At 40.4% G+C, this 25,962-nt stretch overlaps 1 protein-coding gene across 2 annotated transcripts in view; it reads right to left on the minus strand.

The window, feature by feature from the left end:
- The window catches only part of htr2cl1 (5-hydroxytryptamine (serotonin) receptor 2C, G protein-coupled-like 1), a 181,408-nt gene that overhangs the window by 21,401 nt on the left and 134,045 nt on the right, over nucleotides 1–25,962 (minus strand). The window contains exons 3-5 of one of the 2 annotated variants that reach the window (XM_079668475.1): nucleotides 22,093–22,239; nucleotides 13,714–14,746; nucleotides 4,360–4,560 (exon numbers count right to left, since the gene is read on the minus strand). In XM_079668475.1, the coding sequence (XP_079524601.1) occupies nucleotides 4,360–4,560; nucleotides 13,714–14,113 (601 nt within the window). In that variant the 5' untranslated portion in view covers nucleotides 14,114–14,746; nucleotides 22,093–22,239. The remainder of the gene's footprint in view (nucleotides 1–4,359; nucleotides 4,561–13,713; nucleotides 14,747–22,092; nucleotides 22,240–25,962) is intronic. The other variant, XM_079668476.1, reaches the window with a different exon arrangement.

Genomic DNA, 25,962 nt, shown 5'->3' on the forward strand with positions numbered 1-25,962 from the left:
AGTCTGTGATACCTCTTGTTTCAAAAGTGAAGTATTTCCACTTTCAGATAGTTTTACAGGATTCCTTACCAGATGTTCTCCCACTCGTGAAGATGTCTGCAGGAAGTGATGATACGTTGAAGATAGCAGAGAGTGATTTTCAATTTTTAAATGCACAACACAAAGAGATAAAATAATTACAACCATCTGCTGTTTTCTGATTTTCGAGCTGACGTGTGAATGCACAGGAAACACGATCCACCTCGCTGACTTCATCCACTTAAAACCAGTGTGTTGTGAGAGGGATTGGTGAATAAATTAGTGGAGACAGGAAAAATGAGAGGTACAACGAGCCTGTCGACTGGTAAATTCAACCACTATTAAGCAGAAATGTTGAACTGAAACAAATCACACGCATGAAAAATGTACTCGACTTGCTGCAAAACACGAGAATGACTCCATAAAGTGTTGAAATTAGAAGAAGTACACGCGTCTTAAGGAAAGGTAATCAGTTTCCTCCACTCGTTTTTCTCATTGATGTGAGGAACCTGATTGAACTGCTCGTTTCTGAAAAAGCTACACGATTAGAAACATGATTTGGTCTCATGCCAACGTCTTAAAAACAGTCCATTATTACAATATGGCTTTAAAAGAGCGACCGAAATAGACCGAGGTACTTTGAGCTTGCCGCTCGCTCTGCATTTGAAAATGTGCCACTCGAGAGGAAACTGTTATATCTAGATTGGTACTTCAGCTCGAGCAGATGTACGAGTTTTAAGTGGTCTGAAGAGGAAGGACTAGATACAACAAAGGTTTAAAAAAGAGGTGGAAAATCTCCTCGTGGAGAATTAATACGTCTTCTGTTGGATGTTTCCTCGCTAATCCTTTAGCATTGATCGCTGTAAGCCCTCTCAGACCTCAATCGTTGCCAAATGTTGCGGTTTTGAGGGGTCAAGGAAATGAAAACAGGGAGTTCTTAGGATTTAAAAGCAGACAGGAGCGAGTGTGTGCCTTTAAATCTTAAGGTGTCAATCATGTCCATCTTCAATGCCGCTATCGAGACCGAAAACAATCAACTTTATCCTGTGTTTTCTTAACATGTCATGCTTTAACCAACAAACTAGACAATGTATATAATGCAACTCTCAGGTTGGTGCGGTCACTCGTATTAAATCCCACATAGGGATCAGATTAAATAAATATCCTAAATATAGGACTTCTTCTGGAGAACATCAGGGAGGATCTACAGTATACCAGGGGGGGTTTATGCTAATGAGTTAGCATAGAGCAGTCTCTGTAGGGTAAGAGGAAGTCAGACTAATGATATGACCGGGTGTATATGAGTGTGTGTGTGTGTGTGTGTGTGTGTGTGTGTGCGTGTGTTTGTGTGTGTGTGTGTGTGTGTGTGTGTGTATATGAGTGTGTGTGTGTGTGTGTGTGTGTGTGTGTGTGTGTGTGTGTGTGTGTGTGTGTGTATGTGTGTGTGTGTGTGTGAGTGTGTGTGTGTGTGTGTGTTTGTGTGTGTGTGTGTGTGTGTGTGTGTGTGTGTGTGTATGAGTGTGTGTGTTTTCCACCACGAACATGCTTTAACAAGACATAATCAGGCCATGTGAATGAGGTCGTGTGTGTGTATAATGGCGTACAGCACAGTAATGGTGTGTGAACCAGGGTGGTGTCGACAATAATTGTAACAATTGCTGAGATTTATTGAACAACGTGATTTGATTCGAATGATTACAATAATTTTTCACGTTCCAAAGAACATTTACCTCATCGCTGTCTTACTGTGGGCCTTCATGAAAAGCCAGACTGTGTGTGTGTGTGTGTGTGTGTGTGTGTGTGTGTGTGTGTGTTAAGACATGGAAGCCCTCCTGGGTCTTAAAGGGGCACGAAACGACCCAACAGGAGGTCAGACAGAGAGATGGAGAAGTTTTAAAAGTCATCTGATCCCTCAACACTTTTCCTCAGAGAGACTCATAAAGACAACACACACACACACACGCACACACACACAGACACACACACACACACACGCACGCACGCACGCACGCACGCACGCACGCACGCACGCACGCACGCACGCACGGGGGGGGGGGGGGGGGGGGGGGCACCCAGTGATGAGGGACATTGGAGACGGGACAAAGAGGAAATGATAGTGATTACTTTTTTCCCCCTCCTGTTTATCAGAGCTTGTGATGGGATCGAAAGTGAGGTTTTTATGTCGACTGTTGTTAACAAGGTCAGAAATGAACTTTGCAGATCAAGGGAACATGGACGAGATGTTGTTAAAGTCCGGCTTGCACACACATGAAATAACAACGACTCAAATGTTGTGTTGATGGAGATCAAGCATTATGATTTAAAGATCGAGAAAAGTTACAACAAGGACCTTGATTTGAGGGAACTTTCTTCCTTATTAAGGGTCGATGGTATATCTCCGTATAAGTTAAAGGGGCCCTATAATGCCTACGGGACACAATGGGAAAGAGACAACCCCAAAAAGCATAATAAGGCCTCTTCAATGAGTCTTGAAATGAGTTTAAGGCTGATTTTATTATGAGAAAGCCTTGAGGTGAAAAACTATTATATGTAAATAAACGTATATATATATAATTGAATTGAAGAGCTGCATGGGAATGCTAGTGGACTTTCTGCACTATTTCCAATGAGATTAAACTAGTTTCAGACTCAATATGTTTGCTTCATTGATCTCCGTTTCCTGTCTGATTCAGTGTTGGTTACATAATCAAAGATCTGAATTAATATGTATATCCTCAACGCTTATCCATCTCTGTATGCAAGCAGTGTGTTATCTCCTGGCTAATGCTAATAGCCATTCATTTCCAGATGTGTGAATAATTAATTCCATATCACTGTCTATTCGGCTGATAGAGATGGATATGAAAAGTGCTTGCTATCCCCTCTAGAGATTATAGAAGTATTTGAAGCAAATCACTTCTGGCTTTGAGCGTCAATAGACAGTTTCAGAAAGTTTGTAGATGCTTCTTGGACCTTTGCAGAGACCAAGAAAAGTATTGAAATGTAATACAAGCTAATAACTTTCTGTGTGGGCCTGCAGGGGGTGGACAAATTAACAGGAACATAAAAAGAAATCCAATAAAACCACAGAAATCCCGCCTCAGAAATAATCATAACCCTTAATCACCAACTCCCTAACACAGATTGCATTTTAACCACATCTTGTCGGGGAGTTATAAAAGGAGTTTCCCCAAAAATAGTAAAAGGACATTTCACCCAAATTCACCTTTTGAGCCTCCACAGTGATCTTTTAATCAGTTGCGCTCAGCTTTATTCTTTTTTAGGGCAAAACAGGTCATGAAAGTCCCCAGATATCAATCGGCTTCTTCCTCTTGAAAGCCTTCATGCAAATCCAGCCATTATGGATTAAGTGTGAACTTCTTAGGTATGCTTGTGACTGCTGTAGACTCTTTTAAATGTCCTCTAAAGACGTTTCTGTTTTGGCAGGCGTTTGGGTAACTTGTGCTTTTATTCTATTTTATTCTATGTTTGTATTGTGTTTTTAGCACTTCTTAACACGTGGCTTGTGTGGTCATTTCATCTTTTATGATTCGTATGATGTTTTAATGCTTTGTCAAGAACTTTGTGACTATGTCTGGGAGAAGTGCTTTATAAATAAATTGTACTTACTTACCTACCTACCTACCTACCTACCTACCTACCTACCTACCTACCTACTTACTTACTTACCTACTTACCTACTTACTTACCTACCTACTTACTTACGTACTTACCTACTTACCTACTTACCTACTTACTTACTTACTTACTTACTTACCTACTTACTTACGTACTTACCTACTTACCTACTTACTTACTTACGTACTTACCAACTTACCTACTTACTTACCTACTTACCTACTTACTTACTTATCTACTTACTTACCTACTTACCTACTTACTTACTTACTTACCTACTTACCAACATACTTACTTACCTACTTACCTACCTACTTACTTACCTACTTACTTACCTACTTACTTACCTACTTACCTACCTACCTACTTACTTACTTACCTACTTACTTACCTACTTACTTACTTACTTACCTACTTACTTACGTACTTAGTTACCTACTTACTTACTTACGTACTTACCTACTTACCTACCTACTTACTTACTTATCTACTTACTTACTTACATGCCGGCGTAAACATCCTTGCTTTTATTTTGCTGTTTTATTGGTTTTGTTTCAACCATTTTACTCTGTAGCACTTTGAGTTTTGTTTAATCAAATGAAAAGTGCGCTTATAAATAAAATCTATTATTATTATTGATTACTAGAATTGTATATCTTAGGAATCACAAGATGTTTCTTAAACTATGAGATGGTTTCTGACCTATAGAGATGGTCCACACGGCGGCGATCTTCATCATGGCTTTGGTTCTGGAGTTGAAGCGGCTGTGCTCGATGGGGTTTCTGATGGCCACGTATCGGTCCAGAGAGATGGCGCACAGGTGCATGATGGAGGCGGTGGAGAACAGCACGTCCAGGTAGATCCAGATGGGACACAGGGCGCTGGGGAGGGGCCAGGCGTAGTCTGGAGGCCGAGGGAAAGAACAGGTTAAAGTTATGCTGATGAGGCACCACTTTTAAAGATCGAGCATGAACGGCTGAACGTCATCAGCTTCAGTGGAGAGTGAGGGCTTACGATGCACGTTGACTTCACTTTCATTAATCTGAGTGCTTAAAACTACATTTCCCAGTTCCCATGATGAAAAGCAAAGGTTTCAGTAAAGCAGAAACGTGGTTTACAAGCAATACTATAAGCTCATTAGATAAATGTGTTTACATGGACAATTCTATACTCTGACAAAAGAGGTTAATTAGATGATTAGCCAACACATGTTGCCTGGAGGGAGGCTCTGATTAACATACTGTCTACATGTGTGTAGAAAGACAAGACACTAAATCATTGCTGTGTCTTTTGTGTTGTATGAAGTCACACAGCTTCTCAGTCAAATGCTGTAGCCATATGCATTATTGCATCTTATCTCGCTAAAGTTTTAACCGAACGGTAAAATAATAATAATAATAATGGATTACATATTAGAGCGCTTTTACAGGGGCTCAAAGCACTTTACAAATACACATTACACATATTAAACATGTAAGAGTCATTACTGTGGACATTACCCACAGGAGCAAATGCGGGTAAAGTGTCTTGTCCAAGGACACAACGGCCTGACGCAGTGGCGGCCGAGGCGGGATTCGAACTGGAGTTCACCAACGCCCCTTGATCTGATGACCAACGCTCTAACCACTGCGCCAAAAAGTAAGCTGGCTCTTGAACAGAAGGTTGCCCTTTCAATCCCCGCTCTTAACACCATCTGCTTGTCAGTTTCCAATTGGGAAATAAAGCTTAAAGAAAACTACTAACTACTACGAAAACTACTAAAATGCTGATCTTGCAGAAAACAGATAACCTCACTTTGTGTAGAGCTAACAATGACGAGACATGTTTTCGGTGATGCTCTCTTCCCTTCTTCTGTTTCTCTCCTTCCACAGAGAGGTCAAAGGTCACAGTCAGTCTCAGTGTGACACAGTGTGAAGCTGCTGTTGAGTGTTTTTGGCTCACTGTTTGGAACCGTTTGGGTCACGGGGAATAAATACCTCCTCACTTATCTCTTAACTTAACAGTCCGGCGTGCTGATGTAACTTACAGAAATACCGCAGGGAGCAATTTGCCAGATAATTAAATGAGTGGCTTAACCTTTGCTTAATCTGGTGTGGATGAATACGCCTAGTTAGCTGATTTTTGGACTATAATCTTGTCTTGGCAACATGTTACACACCAGCAGGAAACGTACACTTGGGAAAAGAAGATATTTAATCATGCGTAAAGAAATGTCAAATAAAATCACCCACCATCTGTATTCATAGTCGCAGATGGAATTAAGTTCATAAACCTTTTATTAATAATCAATATTGTTCATAAAGTTTCCTCTCAATATTACAATTGCATGTCTCCAAATGAAAAAGGGGCTTTAGTGTCTTAAAGTTTAAAAGGATGACTCAAAGTCTTCTGCAGCAGCTCTTTTCTCCTGTTTCTGGGAGATGTCTCCTCCCTAAAGGTTAGTCTGTCCAGATGAATAGCAAATTGAAATGTAATATGCAACAGAGGAACATCGGTGTGGTTTCATTTCCAGCTGTGTCAGCTTTCTTAAGACGGGGAAATACTGCAAAGTCCGTCTCTGTGTCTTACTACGTCTGTGGCTATTTATAAGAACAGTCCTTTATTCACAGAGGACAAACCCTGCAGCCACACACACACACACACACACACACACACACACACACACACACACACACACAACACACACACACACACACACACACACACACACACACACACACACACACACACACACACACACACACACACACACACACACACACACACACACATACATACATACACACACACACACACACACACACACACACACACACACACACACACACACACACACACACACACACACCTTAATTTAACATCTGATTCACAGGATGAGATGCATGTGGAGTGAATCTCTCGCTGGTTGGTGTGTGCGTTGAGTGGGAGGCAGCTTGCATAACTTTTCAGAGGTCAAACACTTATTGCATGACACACACACACACACACACACACACACACACACACACACACACACACACACACACACACACACACACACACACACACACACAGACACACACACACACACACACACACACACACATACACAAAGGTGGTGTTACTCAGCTGGCTCGCGGCTGTGTTGGATTTTCTGGTATATACGCTGAGAGACTCGAGTCCACAGCTAACACTGTTTATGAAAGCATGGTGAGGTCATGTTGTTCTTTTAATAACATGTATTTTCACTTAATCCAGTTTGATGTGGTGCATAAAAACAGCTGATACTCTCATTTTCATAATGCTAACTAGACAGAAAGTGAGCTTTTCATGGATTACTGAGGATTATTATTACTTCTAGTGCATCAGTTGCTCCTGCTAGATTTGTAGCCTACTATTTTAAAGTATTAGCTTTCCTATTTGACCTTACTTGGTATTTTTTCTGTTAATAACTACATTTAGTAACTTATTACTTGGCTGTGCCTTCTCTTAACCTTCCTTGTAGAGAGAGATCTTTTTCGTTTTTTTCGCGTTGAGTTGCAGCTCTTGCATTCACACCAAAGCTAGGTTTACACCAGAGAGAAGCTAATCGCGCTAAAGCCGGCTAGCAGCATAGTGAACTGCTATCCTCACAGAAATCTGTAGAATGACACAAAGAATGCAGGGTAAACCAAAAGAGGCAAAGGTGGAGAGCCGGGTTCAGGTTTAGGGAGAAAAAGCAGATATGAGATGTGTCTCTCCCCCCTAATCATGGGCAACGTGCTAACTTGCTAATAATTGACAAGCTAATGGTGTCGGCTGCACCAAGAAACCAAAATTGCCCCGAGGCCTAGGATCGATTAAAGTGGACCTATCATGCTATGTTTGAAACATATATTGTAGAGCCATACCTATACAAAACATGTCTGTGAAGTGTTTTGCTTAAAATACCAAACAGATCTCCCATCGTAGCCATGCCTCATACTGCTCAAACCCCTCTTTTGCAGCCCTGTTAGAGAACCGCAGATCTTGGGTCCTTAGCTTGAAAAAGAAGAAAGAAGAGGAGGCGGAGCTAATGCCTGATCAGAATTCTACTGGAGATAAAGTTAAATTCTACTGTGATAAAACGCCATCCTGTTCTAAACCACATCAAGGATTATTTCTGAAATAGTATGGAGCTCAAATGCTTTTTCTCTTGCTAGTTCATCACAAGGTGAGTTCCTTTTTTTATTTCCTGCTTTTTTAACACATGTGCTCTCCAGTACAGGTTAGCTCTGAGTGTTAGCGAGGCTTGCTAATGTAAACAAAGATGTCGAAAACACGTCAGGCATTGTTTCTGATAGCAACTTTCTGTGGGTCCGCTGATTTGACGTCAGATCGGATGGAATCTGTACCCGCTCGTTGTACACCCGTTTTTAAAAGATTTGGGTATGGAGGTAAAGAGAGAGGGTTTTATTTTCTGACGCTGCGTGAGTTCCCCGACGCACCGCGGACACATGTTTATGTATAAAAGACATCACAAAGTGCATTTTGCAGGATAGGTCCCCTTTAATTATTTTTGAGCTTCACAATGAATGCATATCGCATCAGCAGAAGCTGATATATGTTTTCAAATAGAAGGTTTTACGATTCAAAAGGTGTCTTCAGGTAAATGAGTCCATGCTGGTCTCATATATCTGAGGGCAGAGCAGATCGACCAGAGAAATGTTCAATTTACTCCTCATATTTATTCCAACTAAATGATCTCCGTCAATCCCTTTTTCCAATTCATTAAGGCCGAGATGACACAGCTCGTATTAATCCGTCTGTGGGAAGATGTCTGTCATCAATGTGTGTGTATGTTTCCGTACATGTGTGCTTTTATCAGCGAGTGTGTGTGTTTCCAATTTTGCAAAGAGATAGCCTCAAGCGGTGGCTTTGATTGAGTTGGCCTTGAATGTCATATTCTCTCGACAGTGTGTGTGTGTGTGTGTGTGTGTGTGTGTGTGTGTGTGTGTGTGTGTGTGTGTGTGTGTGTGTGTGTGTGTGTGTGTGTGTGTGTGTGTGTGTGTGTGTGTGTGTGTGTGTGCGTGTGTGTGTGTGTGTGTGTGTCCTCGTTTGCTTTTGTTCCATGTCATTTTCTTACGTACCATTTTACCCATGGATATTAAACAATTCTTATACATTTGTTTGTTATACGTTTGGTTGCCTGATATATTGTGCTGTGCCAATTTTGTTTATGTCACACACCTGCAAATATGACATTCTCTCGCTCCATATATTATCAGTGTTTAATTACCACTTGTTTTAATCACCAATGCAGACAAAGAGCCAAGAGACAATACAAGCCAAATGAATCTAAATTACAAAAATGTCACTTGTTACCTCATCCCTCCCCACATTTTAGATGAATACCAGACGTCAGATTAGTGTTGAATGATTGGATCGGATATGGAAAGTCATGGAAACTTTTGCGATTAAAGACAGAAATAACAGGATATCAAATTGCAAGCTCCACTAAGGGAGGAGGTTGCATGCATGTTTGTCTTCTACAGGTCTCCCTCCCTCTCTTGCAGACGTTTTCCACCACGAACATGCTTTAACAAGACATAATCAGGCCATGTGAATGAGGTCGTGTGTGTGTATAATGGCGTACAGCACAGTAATGGTGTGTGAACCAGGGTGGTGTCGACAATAATTGTAACAATTGCTGAGATTTATTGAACAACGTGATTTGATTCGAATGATTACAATCATTTTTCACGTTCCAAAGAACATTTACCTCATCGTTGTCTTACTGTGGGCCTTCATGAAAAGCCAGACTGTGTGTGTGTGTGTGTGTGTGTGTGTGTGTGTGTGTGTGTGTGTGTGTGTGTGTGTGTGTGTGTGTGTGTGTGTGTGTGTGTGTGTGTGTGTGTGTGTGTGTGTGTGTGTGTGTGTGTGTGTGTGTGTGTGTGTGTGTGTGTGTGTGTGTGTGTGTGTGTGTGTGCAAGTATCCACAGAGATAAAAAGTTGCTAAATTACCATCCACATCATCTTTTATCATGATTGTTATCATTATTATAATCATTGTCAAGTGAAATGGTGTGAGAACATTGTGCTTGTTCTCGAGCGTAGGTGTCTGTGTGTGTGTGTGTGTGTGTCTGTGTGTGTGTGTGTGTGTGTGTCAGCCAGCCGTGAAGATCAATGCAGTCAAGTACCAGTCTGATGGATAACACTGCAGCTATAGATCCATGCTATGCGTGTGTTGGTGTGTGTGTGTGTGTGTGTGTGTGTGTGTGTGTGTGTGTGTGTGTGTGTGTGTGTGTGTGTGTGTGTGTGTGTGTGTGTGTGTGTCTTTGAGACATTGATTACCGCACTGAGCAATCAGCAGCAGCCGCTTCAACTCACACACACAGACAGACAGTGTGAGTGTGCGTGTGCGTGTGTGTGTGTGTGTGTGTGTGTGTGTGTGTGTGTGTGTGTGTGTGTGTGTGAGTGTGTGTGTGTGTGTGTGTGTGTGTGTGTGTGTGTGTGTGTGTGTGTGTGTGTGTGTGTGTGTGTGTGTGTGTGTGTGTGTGTGTGTGTGTGTGTGTGTGTGTGTGTGTGTGTGTGTGTGTGTGTGTGTGTGTGTGTGTGTGTGTGTGTGTGTGTGTGTGTGTCCATCGACCATGCAAGGCCCATTTAGCACCAATCAAGCGTCACTGTCCTGTTTAGTATTCCTGAAGGATTCCAGCTGCAAAGCCAGACATGACAGAAGTTAGTTCGGCCGAGTTGTGCTGAGCATACAAAAGGGGAAAGGGAAGAAGACATACGGACAAATGAAGGTGTTTTATGTTATTATATGAAGTACTTTTTCTATATATCCTTGCGTTTATGTATAGATTAATTTGTCCATTTATAATATTTTTGATTTAAAGTGGTACGACACTTACATTTTGGGGGTCCAGCTCCCAAACTCGTAAGGACTCAATGTCCCATGATGCAACACAATACAATCTTTCCATAATTTCGAATCTTTAAATCCGGTTTTATAATTTCATTCTTTGCATATTGTCAATGCATGATAGTAAAAAAGCAGCTGCAAGATAAAATATGTGTTTATATATTTGTTTTAATTCTGTTAATGGATGAAGTAATCGTATATTATGCTCCTCTTAGCAAATGTAAAATACATCAGAGTTGAAAAACTTTTAAAAAGTCCAAAATCTAAAAATCCTGACTGGTGTGAATTGAATTTGAAGTGCCAACAACTTACAAAATGGAAAACATTTCTGTGCCGTCAAGATAATATTTATGTAGATTTGTCAATATGTGTCTTTCCCTGCTGTCTCATTTGTGAAATAGCTCATCATTTTTGCCCCAGGGTAATTCTGTTTGGCTTTAATGCCATCAGTGTTTGCACACAAACTCAGTCAATTAAACCGAGTGTTCTCAGACAAACACAAAATGACACATGACATTGGCCGAGATCCGAGGAGCCTTCTCACATCAACGTCACTGTCAGGAAGTTTAGCCCCAAAACATTTAGCTGAACCATCTACTTTCCACATTTCTTGGGCTGTCGCGATAATAGCTACGTCAACAGATTTGGCCGTCTCTGCTGTCATGTGACCAGAATATGATATTTGTCACAACATTGACATGGACTGTAAGCATTTTCCAATGAGGTGGGGATATTTTGAAGTGAGTTAAAATGCCTATAATCAATATTTCCGTATTATAACAGTGGATCAAATATGTGTAATGTAAAAGACTGGATACATCTTTTATTGGTAAAATATTGTTATCCAAAACAATAAGGGTGCAACATGAGAATTCAATCACTTTCAGTATGTAAATATTAATGATAAAAGCAATGTGAGAGCTGTGAAGAACCCATGAAGGAATATCCCCTGGCACTACAGTTTCGATAAATAAAATGTGTTTTTCTGGCTTTCAAAATGTCCGTTTTGAATCGCTCTCATGGCTCTCATCAATGTTACTTTCAGCTGAAGCATGAAGCTGAAAAGAAACCAGTATGTATTGATGCCGAGAACTGATTGGCCGAGAGACAAAGTTAACAAGCAGCTTAAGATATTTCCTTTAAGAGCTGGTGGGGACCAAACTGGAGCATGAAATAATAACAACAGCATGTAAGCAAAGGTCTGTTTGTTTAAGGGATTACAACACAGCTTAAAGTGACACAAATAATTGGTTGACTGCTGTGGTATTTGACGTATTTGAGACTAGACTAAACTAGATATTGGAAAGCAAAACAGTAAATGTAGTTTTGACCTGCTGAGATGTGGGCATTGACAGGGATTGCTGTCACAGAAAACTGCAAAGGTCATTTTGTGATGAGACTCAGCTCTGGGAAATATTTCCTCGCCTACCATCAGCTCCTCTGTGATGGTGACATTTACAGGTACACGGTAAAAAAACATGCCTCTATTTCGTGGTGTTCCTGCAGAGAACTGGCTGAGATCCTAGAGCCTTTTTTTATGTTATGTTTTCACTCATCGTTGGCAATGAGATGCAAAAGGCAGCCTTGCACATAACAACCCAACATCCTATTTAACTAATGTGGGCGTTCATGCTGAATCCTGGCAGGAATATTGTAAGCAAGCACAGCAGTTGATAGCGGGTATGATATTGCAATTATCAGGCTGGCTCTTGAATCACTTGCTACATATCAGTGAGCAATGCCTCAGAGGAGTAATCATAATTTCAACATTTGCATTGAAAGAGGGTTTTGAAATAATAACAGGGCCCATTTCACAGTGTGCCTTCAGCAGCTGTTGAGTGGGAAGGTTTCTGAGATTAGGAATCTGCAGCGAGGATTGTTTAAATATTGGGTGGGATGTATCCGTCAAGATGAAAGAACTATAACTACTTAGTGCAAGTTGGAACATCTGGAGGTGACCCTGTAAGTAAGTGTGTTCCTGAATGCAGCTATTTATGCACGGCTTGTTTTAGCAATGAAATCTGAAGGACAGAACGAACATTGTTCTAATGTTTGACATCGAATGTAGTTATTTTGCAACCTTTGTTTGACTTTCCAGGATCTCAGCAATGTATGTGCATTATCAAAAGATATGCACGTGTGATTGTGAGCAATACACATCAAGTTAAAGGTTAACAACATACAATGTTATCTGTAATAAAGCTTTCAATGTTTGTTGATTTCTGCAAGTTAATGAAGCCTAAAAAATACTCGCAAAAAAAGGAGAACATGGAAAACTATAGAAACAAGGGAGTAGAAGTGTTTGTGGTACTTTTTTCGTTCTATCTGTGTCAAATATCCCTATAAAACCACCTATAGCATTGAGGCTGTGCTCAGAAGTTTAGACAAGTCTATGTGGGCACAACAAAGTACATGAAAGTCAACAAAGAGCCAAAGCATACACCCTTCAATGACGATATCTACATCACATGAACCCTTGCGTACTTGCAAGGACGGAGAATATAGTTTTGACTCAAGTATTTCACTTTACATGTCTACATAAGCCTAAAAAATAATCCCAAAGAGACGAGAACACGGACAGCTCTAGAAACAAGGGACGCGTAGTAGTTCCATCTGAGTAAGTAATAGACAATACAATATGACAATATGTACATTACCTGGACCTTTGCTTACTTGCAGGTTCGAAACATATAGTTTTGACTAAAGTATTTTACTTTATATGCAGGGGCGGTTCTAGGGGGGGGGGCAACAGGGGCCGGTGCCCCCGTAACACTGACCAGGGACCCCCCTGTGCCCCCCCTCCTATAAAAAGGTTACAATATCACGATTTATTGGAACTAAATCAAAGCAGAGACCCGGATGTACAGTGGAGATTAAACTGTTCATTACCTTATAAAAGTAAATTAAATTGTCACTTAAAGTTACTAGAACAAATACTCTAAATGGAAAAAACTACTGAAACAAAGGACTGTAATTTATACAGAAACAAATACCTTTACAAAAACAAATACCAATTACTGTATTTTATGTTTATTTACACAATTACTTTATACTTTATTTGTCTTTTTAAGCCGCTTTTATTTTGCCCCTCTCATGAAATAACTGACCCCAGCCCGGCCCCCCTAGTAAAATTGGTCTAGAACCGCCACTGTTTACATGTCTACATAGGTAGATTTTAGTTAGTGAGCACTCACCATAGAGGATGTTTATGAGGGAGATCGGCATGACCAGGATGCCGACGAGCATGTCCGCCACGGCCAGAGACCTCAGGAAGAAGTTGGTTGCGTTTTGGAGCTTCTTCTCCAGCGACACCGCAAGGATCACCAGGATGTTGCCTCCGATCGTAAGCGCGATGATGATGAGGATGAGCAGCGCCGGCCAGTTCTTGTCTTTGATCGCCGACCTGGTCACAGACTCCTTGGTGAAATTATCCAGACCTGCACTCATGGCAGCCGCGCCTCCACCTAAACCCAACGACAGGGTTTGGTTGAGGTCCAGGGGCTTGTTGCTGGGCCAAGCCATACGAGCGCCAACCGCCAGGGAAGAAGTTGTAGTGCTGAACCCGCCGAGAAGAGCCCTCGCTGGGCCGCCCATCCCAACGACGGACTCTTACTCTATTGGAAGTTTGAGGTTTAACTCACCTTCTTCACCAGCAGAGGGAAGAACAAGGTGGACATTTGGATTTGTTCACCATTGATGAAGATGTTCTTAAAGAGTTTTGAAGTGTGTCTACCTGAATGGATTCCTAAAACCACCTTTCATAAGGTTCTTGGGGAAGGGACAGAAACGGGGAGAGGTTTTAAGGATGGGAAATGACAGGAAAGAGGGGATTTTGAGGATCTAGAAACAAGTGATTATACGTATTGCCAGCTGAAAATAACTTCAAACTGTTCCTGGAGATCTGAATCTCCCAGTTCTGGCCAACAAGTCATTGGCGATGAGTTCTCAAAGTGTACGCTGGGACAAAATGTCCCGTGTTTTCTTGGTGGAGGTTCAGTCACATCCACCTCTTGATGGAACTAAGAGTCTAAGAGTTTCTAATTTAGATCTGAAAGTCGGCTTACTCACATCCATGGCCGTCGTAGATCCGTTCAAGATATTAACCAGAAATTCAGAGATGAGTATTAATCAGTTCTAGCATCTGCATTCAGCTTTGCTACCAGGGTTGGTTGTATCCAAGATGTCCCAATGTTCTTCCTTCAGGTCAGACTTGATGATGAGGTTGATCTGTGGAAGGAACCAACAAAGAAAAGTCAGATCATTTCTTCCCAACTTCCTGTTTGCAAAATGTGTATTCCACTAGTCATTTTTCTTTGTACATGTGATGTTTCGGTGCTGTTGTTTTTTGTTTAGTTTCTTTCCGTTAACTGTCAAGTGGGAACTAAGTATTTGTTGTAGTTAGTTTTCGTGTTTCTGTTATTATCCTACGATACTGTGTGAATAAGAAAATAGGAAAGACAGACCATCTCATTTCCATTTTTTTAAATTTATTTTTAGAAAGGGGCAGGTAATATAACAGTGCTTCTCAAAGTGGACCACTGGGGGTTCGTGAGCGCCCCCTAGTGGTCCGTGAGTATATTGGTAAAATTTCACTTTGGAAATAAATAAATACATTTAAGTTTTCCGCACTCTTGCGGCAATATCTCCGCAATGGTGCGAGGTCACTTTCGATTGCATGATATAGCCCAGTGCAACACCTTCATCACATATGTTTCCACTTGTTTCTACCATTTTCAGGTGATTTGTAATCTGTTCTAGAAAAACGATGTGTTTTTTTATATTTGTGGAGTTAGGTGGTCCGCAAGTGTTTTTTTATTGGTTTCATGTCATCATCCTTCATTCTACCTGGTTTCCTCTTCATCTTTGATTGCCTTGACTATTCCAACATCGTTTTCTTACATTACCTTCCTTGGTCATTTTCATTTTGCATCCCTATTCCACATTTTATTGCATTCTCCATTGCTTGACCACATACCTACTCCCTCACTTTCCTTCTTACCTTCACATCTTCTTCTCCCCCCTTTGGCCAGCCATTAAAGCAGACACTTCCTTTTTCTTATTTGTTTCTGACAGCGATCCCTCTTTTAGCATTTAAAGATATTATCTGCACTTTTAATAAAAGTCTGGGAGGGAGAATGATTGCTACTGTCAAACACTACAGTTATTTAAAACAAACTGGAGAGGAAGGAGGCTTTCATGCTATCACCCTCACATAGCAACATTTCAGTGTGTGCAGAAATACTGTCCTTCTCTGTTTACCCTTACCTCTCAGACTGCGTAGTGATTCAGCACCTCGTAAATGTCTTCAAGGATATGTGGGTGAATCAGAGTGTACTGCAAGTGTGTGTGGGAGAGGAAAAGTGTGTGTGTGTGTGTGTCTGTGTGTGTGTGTGTGTGTGTGTGTGTGTGTGTGTGTGTGTGTGTGTGTGTGTGTGTGTGTGTGTGTGTGTGTGTGTGTGTGTGTGTGTGTGTGTGTGTGTGTGTGTGTGTGTGTGTGTGTGTGTGTGTGTGTGTGTGTGTGTGTGTGTGTGTGTGTGTGTGTGTGCTCGTAACAGAAGAAGAGAGTGCTTGAAAAGAGAATGCGTGGTACGTTTAAAAATGGAAAATGAATGCGCTTCCTTGTCCATATGTTTGAGTGCTTGAGAGTGTGTGTGTGTGTGTGTGTGTGTGTGTGTGTGTGTGTGTGTGTGTGTGTGTGTGTGTGTGTGTGTGTGTGTGTGTGTGTGTGTGTTTGAGATAACAAGGCAGCACATCTCCAGACGGACCCGGGCTTTCCAGCTGAGATAGTTAAGTGGGCGGTGAGTCTATGATAATATCTAGCAGAGCACAGTAGGAGTGTGTGTACATATTTCACGAATCGCCATAAGCACGATAACAAAAAACCCTGATTTGCATATTTTCCTTTAACCTTAATATATGCGTGTAAGTCTGTTGTATTTAATTGTCTTCTCGACTGTATTATTTTCTCTCTGTCTCGTTTGTTTGAGTAGATAACTGAATACATGCATTGTCTGCTACACACACATTTAAATATTCATGTGTGTGTAGGCAGATACGTTGTCAGTGCTCATACATAAACGACCTTGTTTTGCAACCTTTTCGAAAAACGACCAATATGACCTTTGCAAGAATGATTCGTATGACTGTTTTCGGATCTGAAAAAAACAAACAATGACCTTTAAGGAACTATTTACAAGCCAACGGCGACAACAGGCTTTGGGATGTCAGTGTGCACAGCTGTTGTTTGTCAAAAAGTAGTAACCGAATATACCGGCCACCTGCAGGTAATCTTTTTCATGCTATTCCCTTATTAATATTAATAACCAGTATGAGGAATGGTTGGGAGACTTTCTTTGCATTGAGATGGATGATCAAACCAAAGCATTTCTCTGCCATCTGCACCTTATTTACACAACAGGACGAGGGACTTTCTTCTTCTTCTATCAAAACCTTAATTAATCCAAAATATCCTATAAATTAAAATGATTTTAATTAAAAATATACTAGAACATTTACCGCACTCCCAATCAAACCACATCTATTTGTATACAGATGATTTAGAATAATCACGCTAAATAAAATGTTCAATTACACTTATTGTTAGAATTAAAACCTTAAAGTACAATTATTTTAAATAACAATAAACTCGAAAATGTACAGAACTCTCAATCAAACCACATTTATTTTACATTTATGTATTTATGTAGTTAAAACATACCAAATAAAATCATTTTGATCAGTCAGCTATGGAGGACATTGGAGGTGTTTTTGGGCGATTTTGGGGAGAGCCATTTTGGTCCAATTTAGCCCCATTTTTCATGCTAAAATAAGCTATGCTAAGCTAATATCCTTCCAACTTCAATCGTACAGGAAAGCAATACATACAGCTTCATGAAGGGTTCTAAAAATGACAAATGCTGTCTATTCTCTGGTGTGGACAGGATCAACTTATCGATTTCAATCACTTTAAATGCAATTTCCGTAATACCTTTAGTTTTGAAGGGCATACACTTTTCCACAGCTTATTGGGTCAGGATAAAGGTTCTTGTGTAAAAAGGGAAGCCTTAGATTAATCTTTAGCCAATTAAAAGGCTGCTCCACACTTTCTGTCATTATGTGCCTTGGCTTTGTCTATAATGTCAAGTCAATAACACAGTGCCGTTCAGTGGTTGTTCTAAAAGGAAAAGCCAATAAGGGGTTGTTGTACTCTTGATTCTGAATAATGACAACACGCACTTGAATTAGGTCTGTGTTAAAACATAAGCAAGCTGTGTAAACAGTTTCCACTAAGAAGAGATAATGAGGATTTATGTGTGTGTGTGTGTGTGTGTGTGTGTGTGTGTGTGTGTGTGTGTGTGTGTGTGTGTGTGTGTGTGTGTGTGTGTGTGTGTGTGTGTATGTGTGTGTGTGTGTGTCAGGGTGCTTCCTTTCAGAGAGACTATCAGCATAGTTCATCGGAAACTAAACAACACTGCTGGCGAGTCGTTTGACTCGTTTGAAAAGCAGCTTTCCTTCAGACAGAGAGAAGAGACAGAAGAAGTGATATTATCTTTTTATTTGTATTTCTGTTGTACCTATATGTTCACTTTGTTTTATTGGGTTTTATATTGTTGCATCGACTCAGTTGTCTTGTGTCTTATCTGTTGGAGAGATATTATTATGTTATTGTATTTCTATTATCATACCTTTTACCTCCTTGTGTCTATTAACCTGATCAAAAGTTATATTTTGCTGCGTACCTGTAAAGCTCTTAACAAATAATCTGAGGGGAATTTCTAGTTGTTTGTTTTTAACTTGTCATTTTGTAAAGCACTTTGAGCTGCACGTGTTGTATGAAATAAAGCTTTATTATTATAATTATTAGAAGCAATCCCTCGACTCCAGAGGACAGTTACTGTACTTGTTGTTCCTTAATCATATCGCTGTAACCCTGGCATGGAAACATGATTCAGACAAGTGAATGTTTCTCAAATGAAAATCTCATCAATACTTGACCTCCTACTATTCAATCTCTTGCATCATTGGGTATGTTTAAGCATTATCACCTCACGTGCAGCTGCTCTGCTCTTGTTATTGATGAAACTGATCTATTAGACATACTGTCAATCAAATTGTAATGATTGTATGTATTACTTCATGGCTGTACGTGGTTTGTCCTTGTTTGTTATGCTTTGCTTTCTGTTATTTTGTTCATGTAAGACGTTGCTTTTGTCGGGACCCCCTTGAAAACGAGATGGTGTAACTCAAGGGGTTTATCCTAATAAATACATGTCTATATATATAATCTGAGAAAAAGTCCGAATTTTTAGATTTTGAAAAAGAGTCCGATTTATTTTGATTTTGACAAAAAGTCAGAATTTTGAGAAAAACTCGGAACTGGAAGTTACTCTTGTTATTGATGAAACTGATCTGTTACACACTACTGTCTATCAAATTGTAATGATTGTATGTATTACTTCATGAATTAAACTTAACAGACTGTACGTGGTTTGTCCTTGTTCGTCATGCTTTGCTTTCTGTTATTTTGTTCATGTAAGACGTTGCTTTTGTCGGGATGGTGCATCTCAAGGGGTTTATCCTAATAAATACATTTCTATATATATCATCTGCGGATAGTAACTGCTGCTGTGAAACATTTCTTACAGAGTGAAATGGCTGGAGACTCGCAACAGAAAGCGAGTGAAGGCCCAGATGCTTTTGACAAATTGCCGCATGTGTAGAAGCCATTTCTGTTTGGCGAGATAAAAGAGTGCAGGGCGGCGGGGGAAAGGGATTTTCTTCTTACTAAACTTCTATAGGCACTTCTGTTTGTGAGTGGCTTTAGAAGCTTAACATTCAAAGGTTTATATTGCATATTCATACACACCACCAGCTATGAATGTTGGGAAACAACACCAACAACATCTGTGAAAATATGATTGAGGCTAGGGATTATCTCAAAGAACATTTCTTTGTCTTGCAACTTTAATTATTTATTGTGTTACTTTATTGGTTTGCCTATATGTTTGTATTATTAATTTTGTTCTATAAATTGCAGTGGCGAACCGTGTCTATCACAACTGGACCTTCTGTAGACACACACTACCCCCGCCGCCGCTGGCATACATTTTATTTATATAATTAAATTGATTTTTTGTTTGTTTTTATCTGAGGGTTCCAGGGTATTCTCTGAATATCTTGAAGGCCCTGACGGTTCGCCACTGATCATTTTGCTGTAATAACCAGTGGTGCATTGCATTTTTAAGGTGGAATGGATCAGATATCACTCTGGACTCCCGCATTTTTAAGGTGGAATGGATCAGATATCACTCTGGACTCCCGCATTTTTAAGGTGGAATGGATCAGATATCACTCTGGGCTCTCGCATTTTTAAGGTGGAATGGACCAGATATCACTCTGGACTCTCGCATTTTTAAGGTGGAATGGATCAGATATTATTCTGGACTCTCACATTTTTAAGGTGTAATGGACCAGATATCACTCTGGACTCCCGCATTTTTAAGGTGGAATGGATCAGATATCACTCTGGACTCCCGCATTTTTAAGGTGGAATGGATCAGATATCACTCTTGACTGTCGCATTTTTAAGGTGGAATGGATCAGATATCACTCTGGACTCCCGCATTTTTAAGGTGGAATGGATCAGATATCACTCTTGACTGTCGCATTTTTAAGGTGGAATGGATCAGATATCAGTCTGGACTCTCGCATTTTTAAGGTGCAATGGATCAGATATCACTCTGGACTCTCGCATTTTTAAGGTGGAATGGATCAGATATCACTCTGGACTCTCACATTTTTAAGGTGGAATGGATCAGATATCACTCTGGACTCTCGCATTTTTAAGGTGGAATGGATCAGATATCACTCTGGCCTCTTGCATTTTTAAGGTGGAACGGATCAGATATTACTCTGGACTCCCGCATTTTTAAGGTGGAATGGATCAGATATCACTCTGGACTCTCGCATTTTTAACAAAAGTTAGTAAATATCATTTTGTAGAATGTATTATACATTATACGATGCCCATGTATGCCTTATAATACTTCCTACCTGCAGTTGATTTATTGTTTACAGCCACACAAGCTTACAATATTGTAAGAAATGGCACAACAATGAGAAAAAAACAATATAGAAAGATTAATCTGGGGTGGAAAAAGTACTTAAATCAAGTAATATCTCAGTGTAGAAATACTCGATTAGAAGTGATTCTGAATGTTACTTAAGTAAAAGTACAAATAAAGCACAGGCAGACTGGCCTTTTTCAAATGAATAAATATTGTATTGATGGATAATAATTGGGTTTCATGAATGTGTAATGTTAACATTTTGCAGCTGGTAAAGTTGGAGCTTTAATGACTTTCTATACTGCCAGGTACTGTATATTAATTCATTATAGGATTTATATTTCATATTGATAATATGAACCTGTGTTTATCCAACAACAAGATGACCCCGGCTGTAGAGAGCAACATAGTACGATTATATGACCATAATAAAAAAACGAGGAGACATCTTATTAAAAGAGCAGAATCAGAGTCAAATGGGGAATGATGTAAGGTTATGTTATATCCGTGACTGTATAAAAAGATTGCACTGAATGATAGTGGTTCCTCTGGCAATTCATCATTTGAAATATAACGCTCCTATCTCCCGTCCAGAGAAAATAATGAATACAATAATTAGATTTAGGGGACACATAACTATTCTTGTAAAATACAATGAGTAAAAAGTACATAAAGTAGCATAACATGGAAATACTCAAGTAAAGCACCTCAACATTGATCTTAAAGGTCCACTATCATACTGTTTTTTATCAATATATTATAGGTCTCAGATATATACAGAACATGTCCCTGATTGGCTGAAACACCAAACAGATCATTGCAGCATTACCCATAATCCCCTCTGTTTCAGGCCTGTTTCCAAAATGCTGATTCTCTGTCTGTTACTTTAGATGAAAATAAGGAGCCCCTCCCCACGCCCCTCTGAGAGAGATTTGGTTAGAAATAACTCAATGGTGCTCTAGGAGGAGATTCAGTTGATAAGGGGGGGGGGGGGGGGGGGGGGTACCTTGGTTGCTGATTGGCTAATGGTTATACCAGACAAAACATCGTTATGACATCATAAAGTGGCCAAAATCTGATCAGCTCATTTTCAGACAGGTTTTTATAGAAATGGATCAGGGCAAAAAGAGAGAGAATCTTTGTTCCTGAAACTTTCAGAGTCTCTTTCCACAGAGGGGACACATGTTGATGTAGAAGAGACATGGAGAAGAGGGGACACATGTTGATGTAGAAGAGACATGAAGAAGAGGGGACACATGTTGATGTAGAAGAGACATGAAGAAGAGGGGACACATGTTGATGTAGAAGAGACATGGAAAAGAGGGGACACATGTTGATGTAGAAGAGACATGAAGAAGAGGGGACGCATGTTGATGTAGAAGAGACATGAAGAAGAGGGGACACATGTTGATGTAGAAGAGACAGGAACAAGTGGATTTTGCATAATAGGTGACCTTTAAGAGGAAATAAATTGTAGAGAGAGTGTTGGTAAATGTGGTCACTTACGTCTCCTCGCCTCCCGATCGATGCTCCCGACCGTTGCAGATGTTTTCCATGTCGCCTCCCTCTTTCTATCTCTCTCCCGCCTTATCACTCTCTCTGTCATCCGTCAATCCACACCTCCAGAGCGAGGGATCAGCACCGTCCATCTGTCTGTAGAAACAGAGAGAGAGAGAGATACTTTTGTGAAACATATCAAATCAAAACTGACGTTAATCCAGTAAACCCCGGTTGTTATTTTTCAAAATCACTTTGACCTATCCAAAGGCTACATTTACATAGTCAAATGCTCCTTTGTTTGTAGCCTTTATTTAACCAGGTGAAAGCCCCTTGAGATCAAAAGGTCTCTTTTTCAAGGGTCCTGCAGGACATTAGTTACACATGTAACATAATGTACTGGGTACAGTTTACAAACTCTATTTACAGTGACAGCTACCATGAGTATCAGTTCAGCCTCACAATTACAACAATGTGTTTATAGGTACTGCCCTCTGGCCATACACTCACACAACTTCAAAATCTTCAAACAATCAACATCTCAGATTCATACGGAGCCCCCTAGGGGACATGGAGAAGAAAAAAAAGTTTTTTTTTTCTTTTTTTTAAAGTTCCTTCTCGAGATCTCGCAAAACCCCGTTGCAGTTTGTAGACGGTCCCTAAGCACTCCTCTCCCTCCTCCAGCTGCAGATTGTGACCAATTATTGGTGTTTAGCTCGGATGACGGCGCATATAGAACTGTTCTGATAAAAACGACTCTGTAGCTCGTTGTCTACCTTGCTATGATTGTAAAGTCATGTTGTTTGTATTTTTACAACGTTACGTTCATGAGTTATTGATCCGCAAAATTCGAATCTGTCAATTACTCAGCTCAGAGGGACGTGCATGTCACCTCGAGTGTTCTCTTGAGGTGTCTTCACTTATGTGAAACGCTTTGTATATACAGTCTATGTGTGAAACCCGTGCCTATTGCCAAGCACTGATGTTATATATTTATATTTAAGGCCAGGCTCAAAGTAAAATCGATGAACCACTCCATTGTTGTGGTTTCTGTGTTGCCGTAGCAACCGAACTGACCAGGAAGCACATTGAGCTAAATGAAAAGTTTTGCGAGATATCGCAAAGCATTTTATTTGATTTCTTTTCAAAAAATTGTTTTTCCTTCTCCATGTCCCCTAGGGGGCTCCGTAGATTCAAGTAAGAAAATGCCTCAAATACATTTTTGTTTGTGACTATTACAATGTCCAGAACATGTACATATTTAGTTATTGTGGAATACATTCATCACATTTTACAACAACATCTGAAAGGTCAAAAATAAATGTGCTAATGTTTTTCTATATTTGGGTTTTACAGGGTTAAAAGCTCATCCTGGAACCAGTGGCTCTCTCTCTCTCGCTCGCACGCACGCTCGCTCGCTCGCACGCACGCACGCACGCACGCTCGCTCGCTCGCTCGCTCGCTCGCTCGCTCGCACACACACACACACACACACACACACACACACACACACACACACACACACACACACACACACACACACACACACACACACACACACACACACACACACACACACACACACACACACACACACACACACACACACACACTGGGAACAACAGAAAAACCACTGAGTGTGCCATTTCTCTCCAACATGAGCACACAGACATTGAATAAACACCCCGCAGTGAGATTAGATAAATGATCTGTGTTTGTAGAAGCAAGAAAAACAAGGAGACAGCAAGACAAACTGACTAAATTAGAGAACTATAAAGAAGACGAATCGAGCTTGTGTTGTTTGGAATATGAAACTGGAAATATTGTACACATGTTGAATGGTTAAAGTGTGGAAATCCATAAAAAACAAGCGAGTCATTTCCGAGAAGCTTCCAGTAACACATTGTAATTAATGGAATTGCTTTCCTTGCATAATTGGAACTCTTTCTCTCACACAGTATGTTAAGTGTTGAACCATTATTTTCTGAGTTAAAGGGAGATTTTCAACCATTTATGTATGCAGATTTATCTATTTGTTATCATTGTTGGTGGAGCAGTCAACAATTACTGCTTTCAATTCAAATGACCTGCCTACGCATTCATACAACATACGTGTTTCTGCTGCACTATAGGCACTAAATAAATCAGCTGCTCTCCTCATGTACTTCTGAGAAAGGAGCTAAAAATGTTGTCTATAGTATAAAACTAAACCACAGATATCTCCATATGAACCAGGCTCAGATTTCAAGGTTCATGCCAGCAATCCATTGGGATTAATTGGATTGAGTTGAGTTAATCAAGTGTGAAATCATCCCTCTTTTCCCTTTAATCATTACTAAATTGCATGGTTTTTTGAAAATGATTCGGGAAGGAGAAATCCAAAATTGGAATATTTAAATACCAATCAACTACAATAACACTTTTAACTAAATCGGATGGAGCCTGTTCTTTCATTTATTATCTTTTTGAAGTTAAAGAAGATACCATCATTTTGAACATAATTCCCTAAATCAAATGAAAGCGCATCAACAGGTCCAGCCTGTCAACGCAGCCATGAAAAGCATGAAGCTCCCTCCTCTCTGCGTTATCGATAGGAAAGCCTGATCGGGCCAATCCAATGTTAAAGGGACATCTGTGGTTTTGCTTCACCGGAGAAATTATGTTTATCGGCAGTAACGTCGCAACTGCTGTTGATCCTGCCTAGATGTTTAGGCTACCGTTACGTTACCACATTGTGGCTTCTGATTGCTGCTCCTGGCCAGCTTTGCGTCGCCTACTGCGGAGGCTCGCTCACCAGTGCTGCTTTAACTGCACGCCTTCCTGCTGCCTTGCTTGGGCCGACACTCGAAGTGTGGAAGTCACTGAACTCTGGGGCTAACTCCCTCTATAACTTGTCCTTACTTTGGCCGACTTGATTTAAATTAGTTTGATTGTTTTTGTTAATTGTTTATTTTGTTTAACTGAACCTTTTCTCTTGTGATTTGTTTTATTCTTAAATGTTTACACAAGTTATCATCTGCTTATGAGAACATATTTGATATTGTGTTTGTTTATTACTTTGATTTACGTATTTAGCCCCCATTAACTGCGTTTCCCTCTTTGTTTCCCTACTTAGTTACTGAGAGCTGAAGGTGGTGGTTTTCCTCTCTTCTTTTGTGCGTGATGTGCTCCCCCGGGATTTGATTTCCTGCACGTATGACTGGGCCATACTTGCCAACCTTGAGACCTCAGAAATCGGGAGCATTTAAAAATGCAAAATTGGGGGGGATGCTAGTGGATCGCCGGATCAACATTATTAACATGCTTATATTGTAGTTCTAAGTGTAATGCCTTGCGGCCTGTAGCACCATCCTTCATGGAGCATATGTGTGGGCAGGAAAGGAGTGAGCAGAGAGTAGAGTAGTTGTCGATTTTTGTTCTGTTTTCTGTGACTATCTGCTTCACCCTCTCAGACTTTGAGTTGCGCGCGCTACTAAAGAGACGTGTTACCATGGAAACCAAAGAATGGTGTAGCTGTATTAAAGTCCAAGTGGAAACAGTCCTGAGTAAATCTGATTTTGTCAGAAATCGGGAGAAATGCGGGAGAAATATGACCCCGGGAGGAAACCGGGAGAGGGCAATGAAATCGGGAGTCTCCCGCGAAAATCGGGAGGGTTGACAAGTATGGACTGGGGAGATTTAAGTTTGGTTTGTTTGAGGATCCTTCCACTCACTCGTTGACCCTATCCCCCCACTGGTAAGCCTCAGCCCCTAATTCATTTGCCCCTTTGTGCTACAGCCCTGTGCGACTGTTTTGAACTGCATTTTAACTATTGACTTGTGATACAATTGTATATTTTTGATAAATTGAAACCACGTCTCCTGCTCCATTAGTATTCA

This window comes from Notothenia rossii (assembly GCF_949606895.1).
Source record: "Notothenia rossii genome assembly, chromosome: 3".
Taxonomy (NCBI): domain Eukaryota; kingdom Metazoa; phylum Chordata; class Actinopteri; order Perciformes; family Nototheniidae; genus Notothenia; species Notothenia rossii.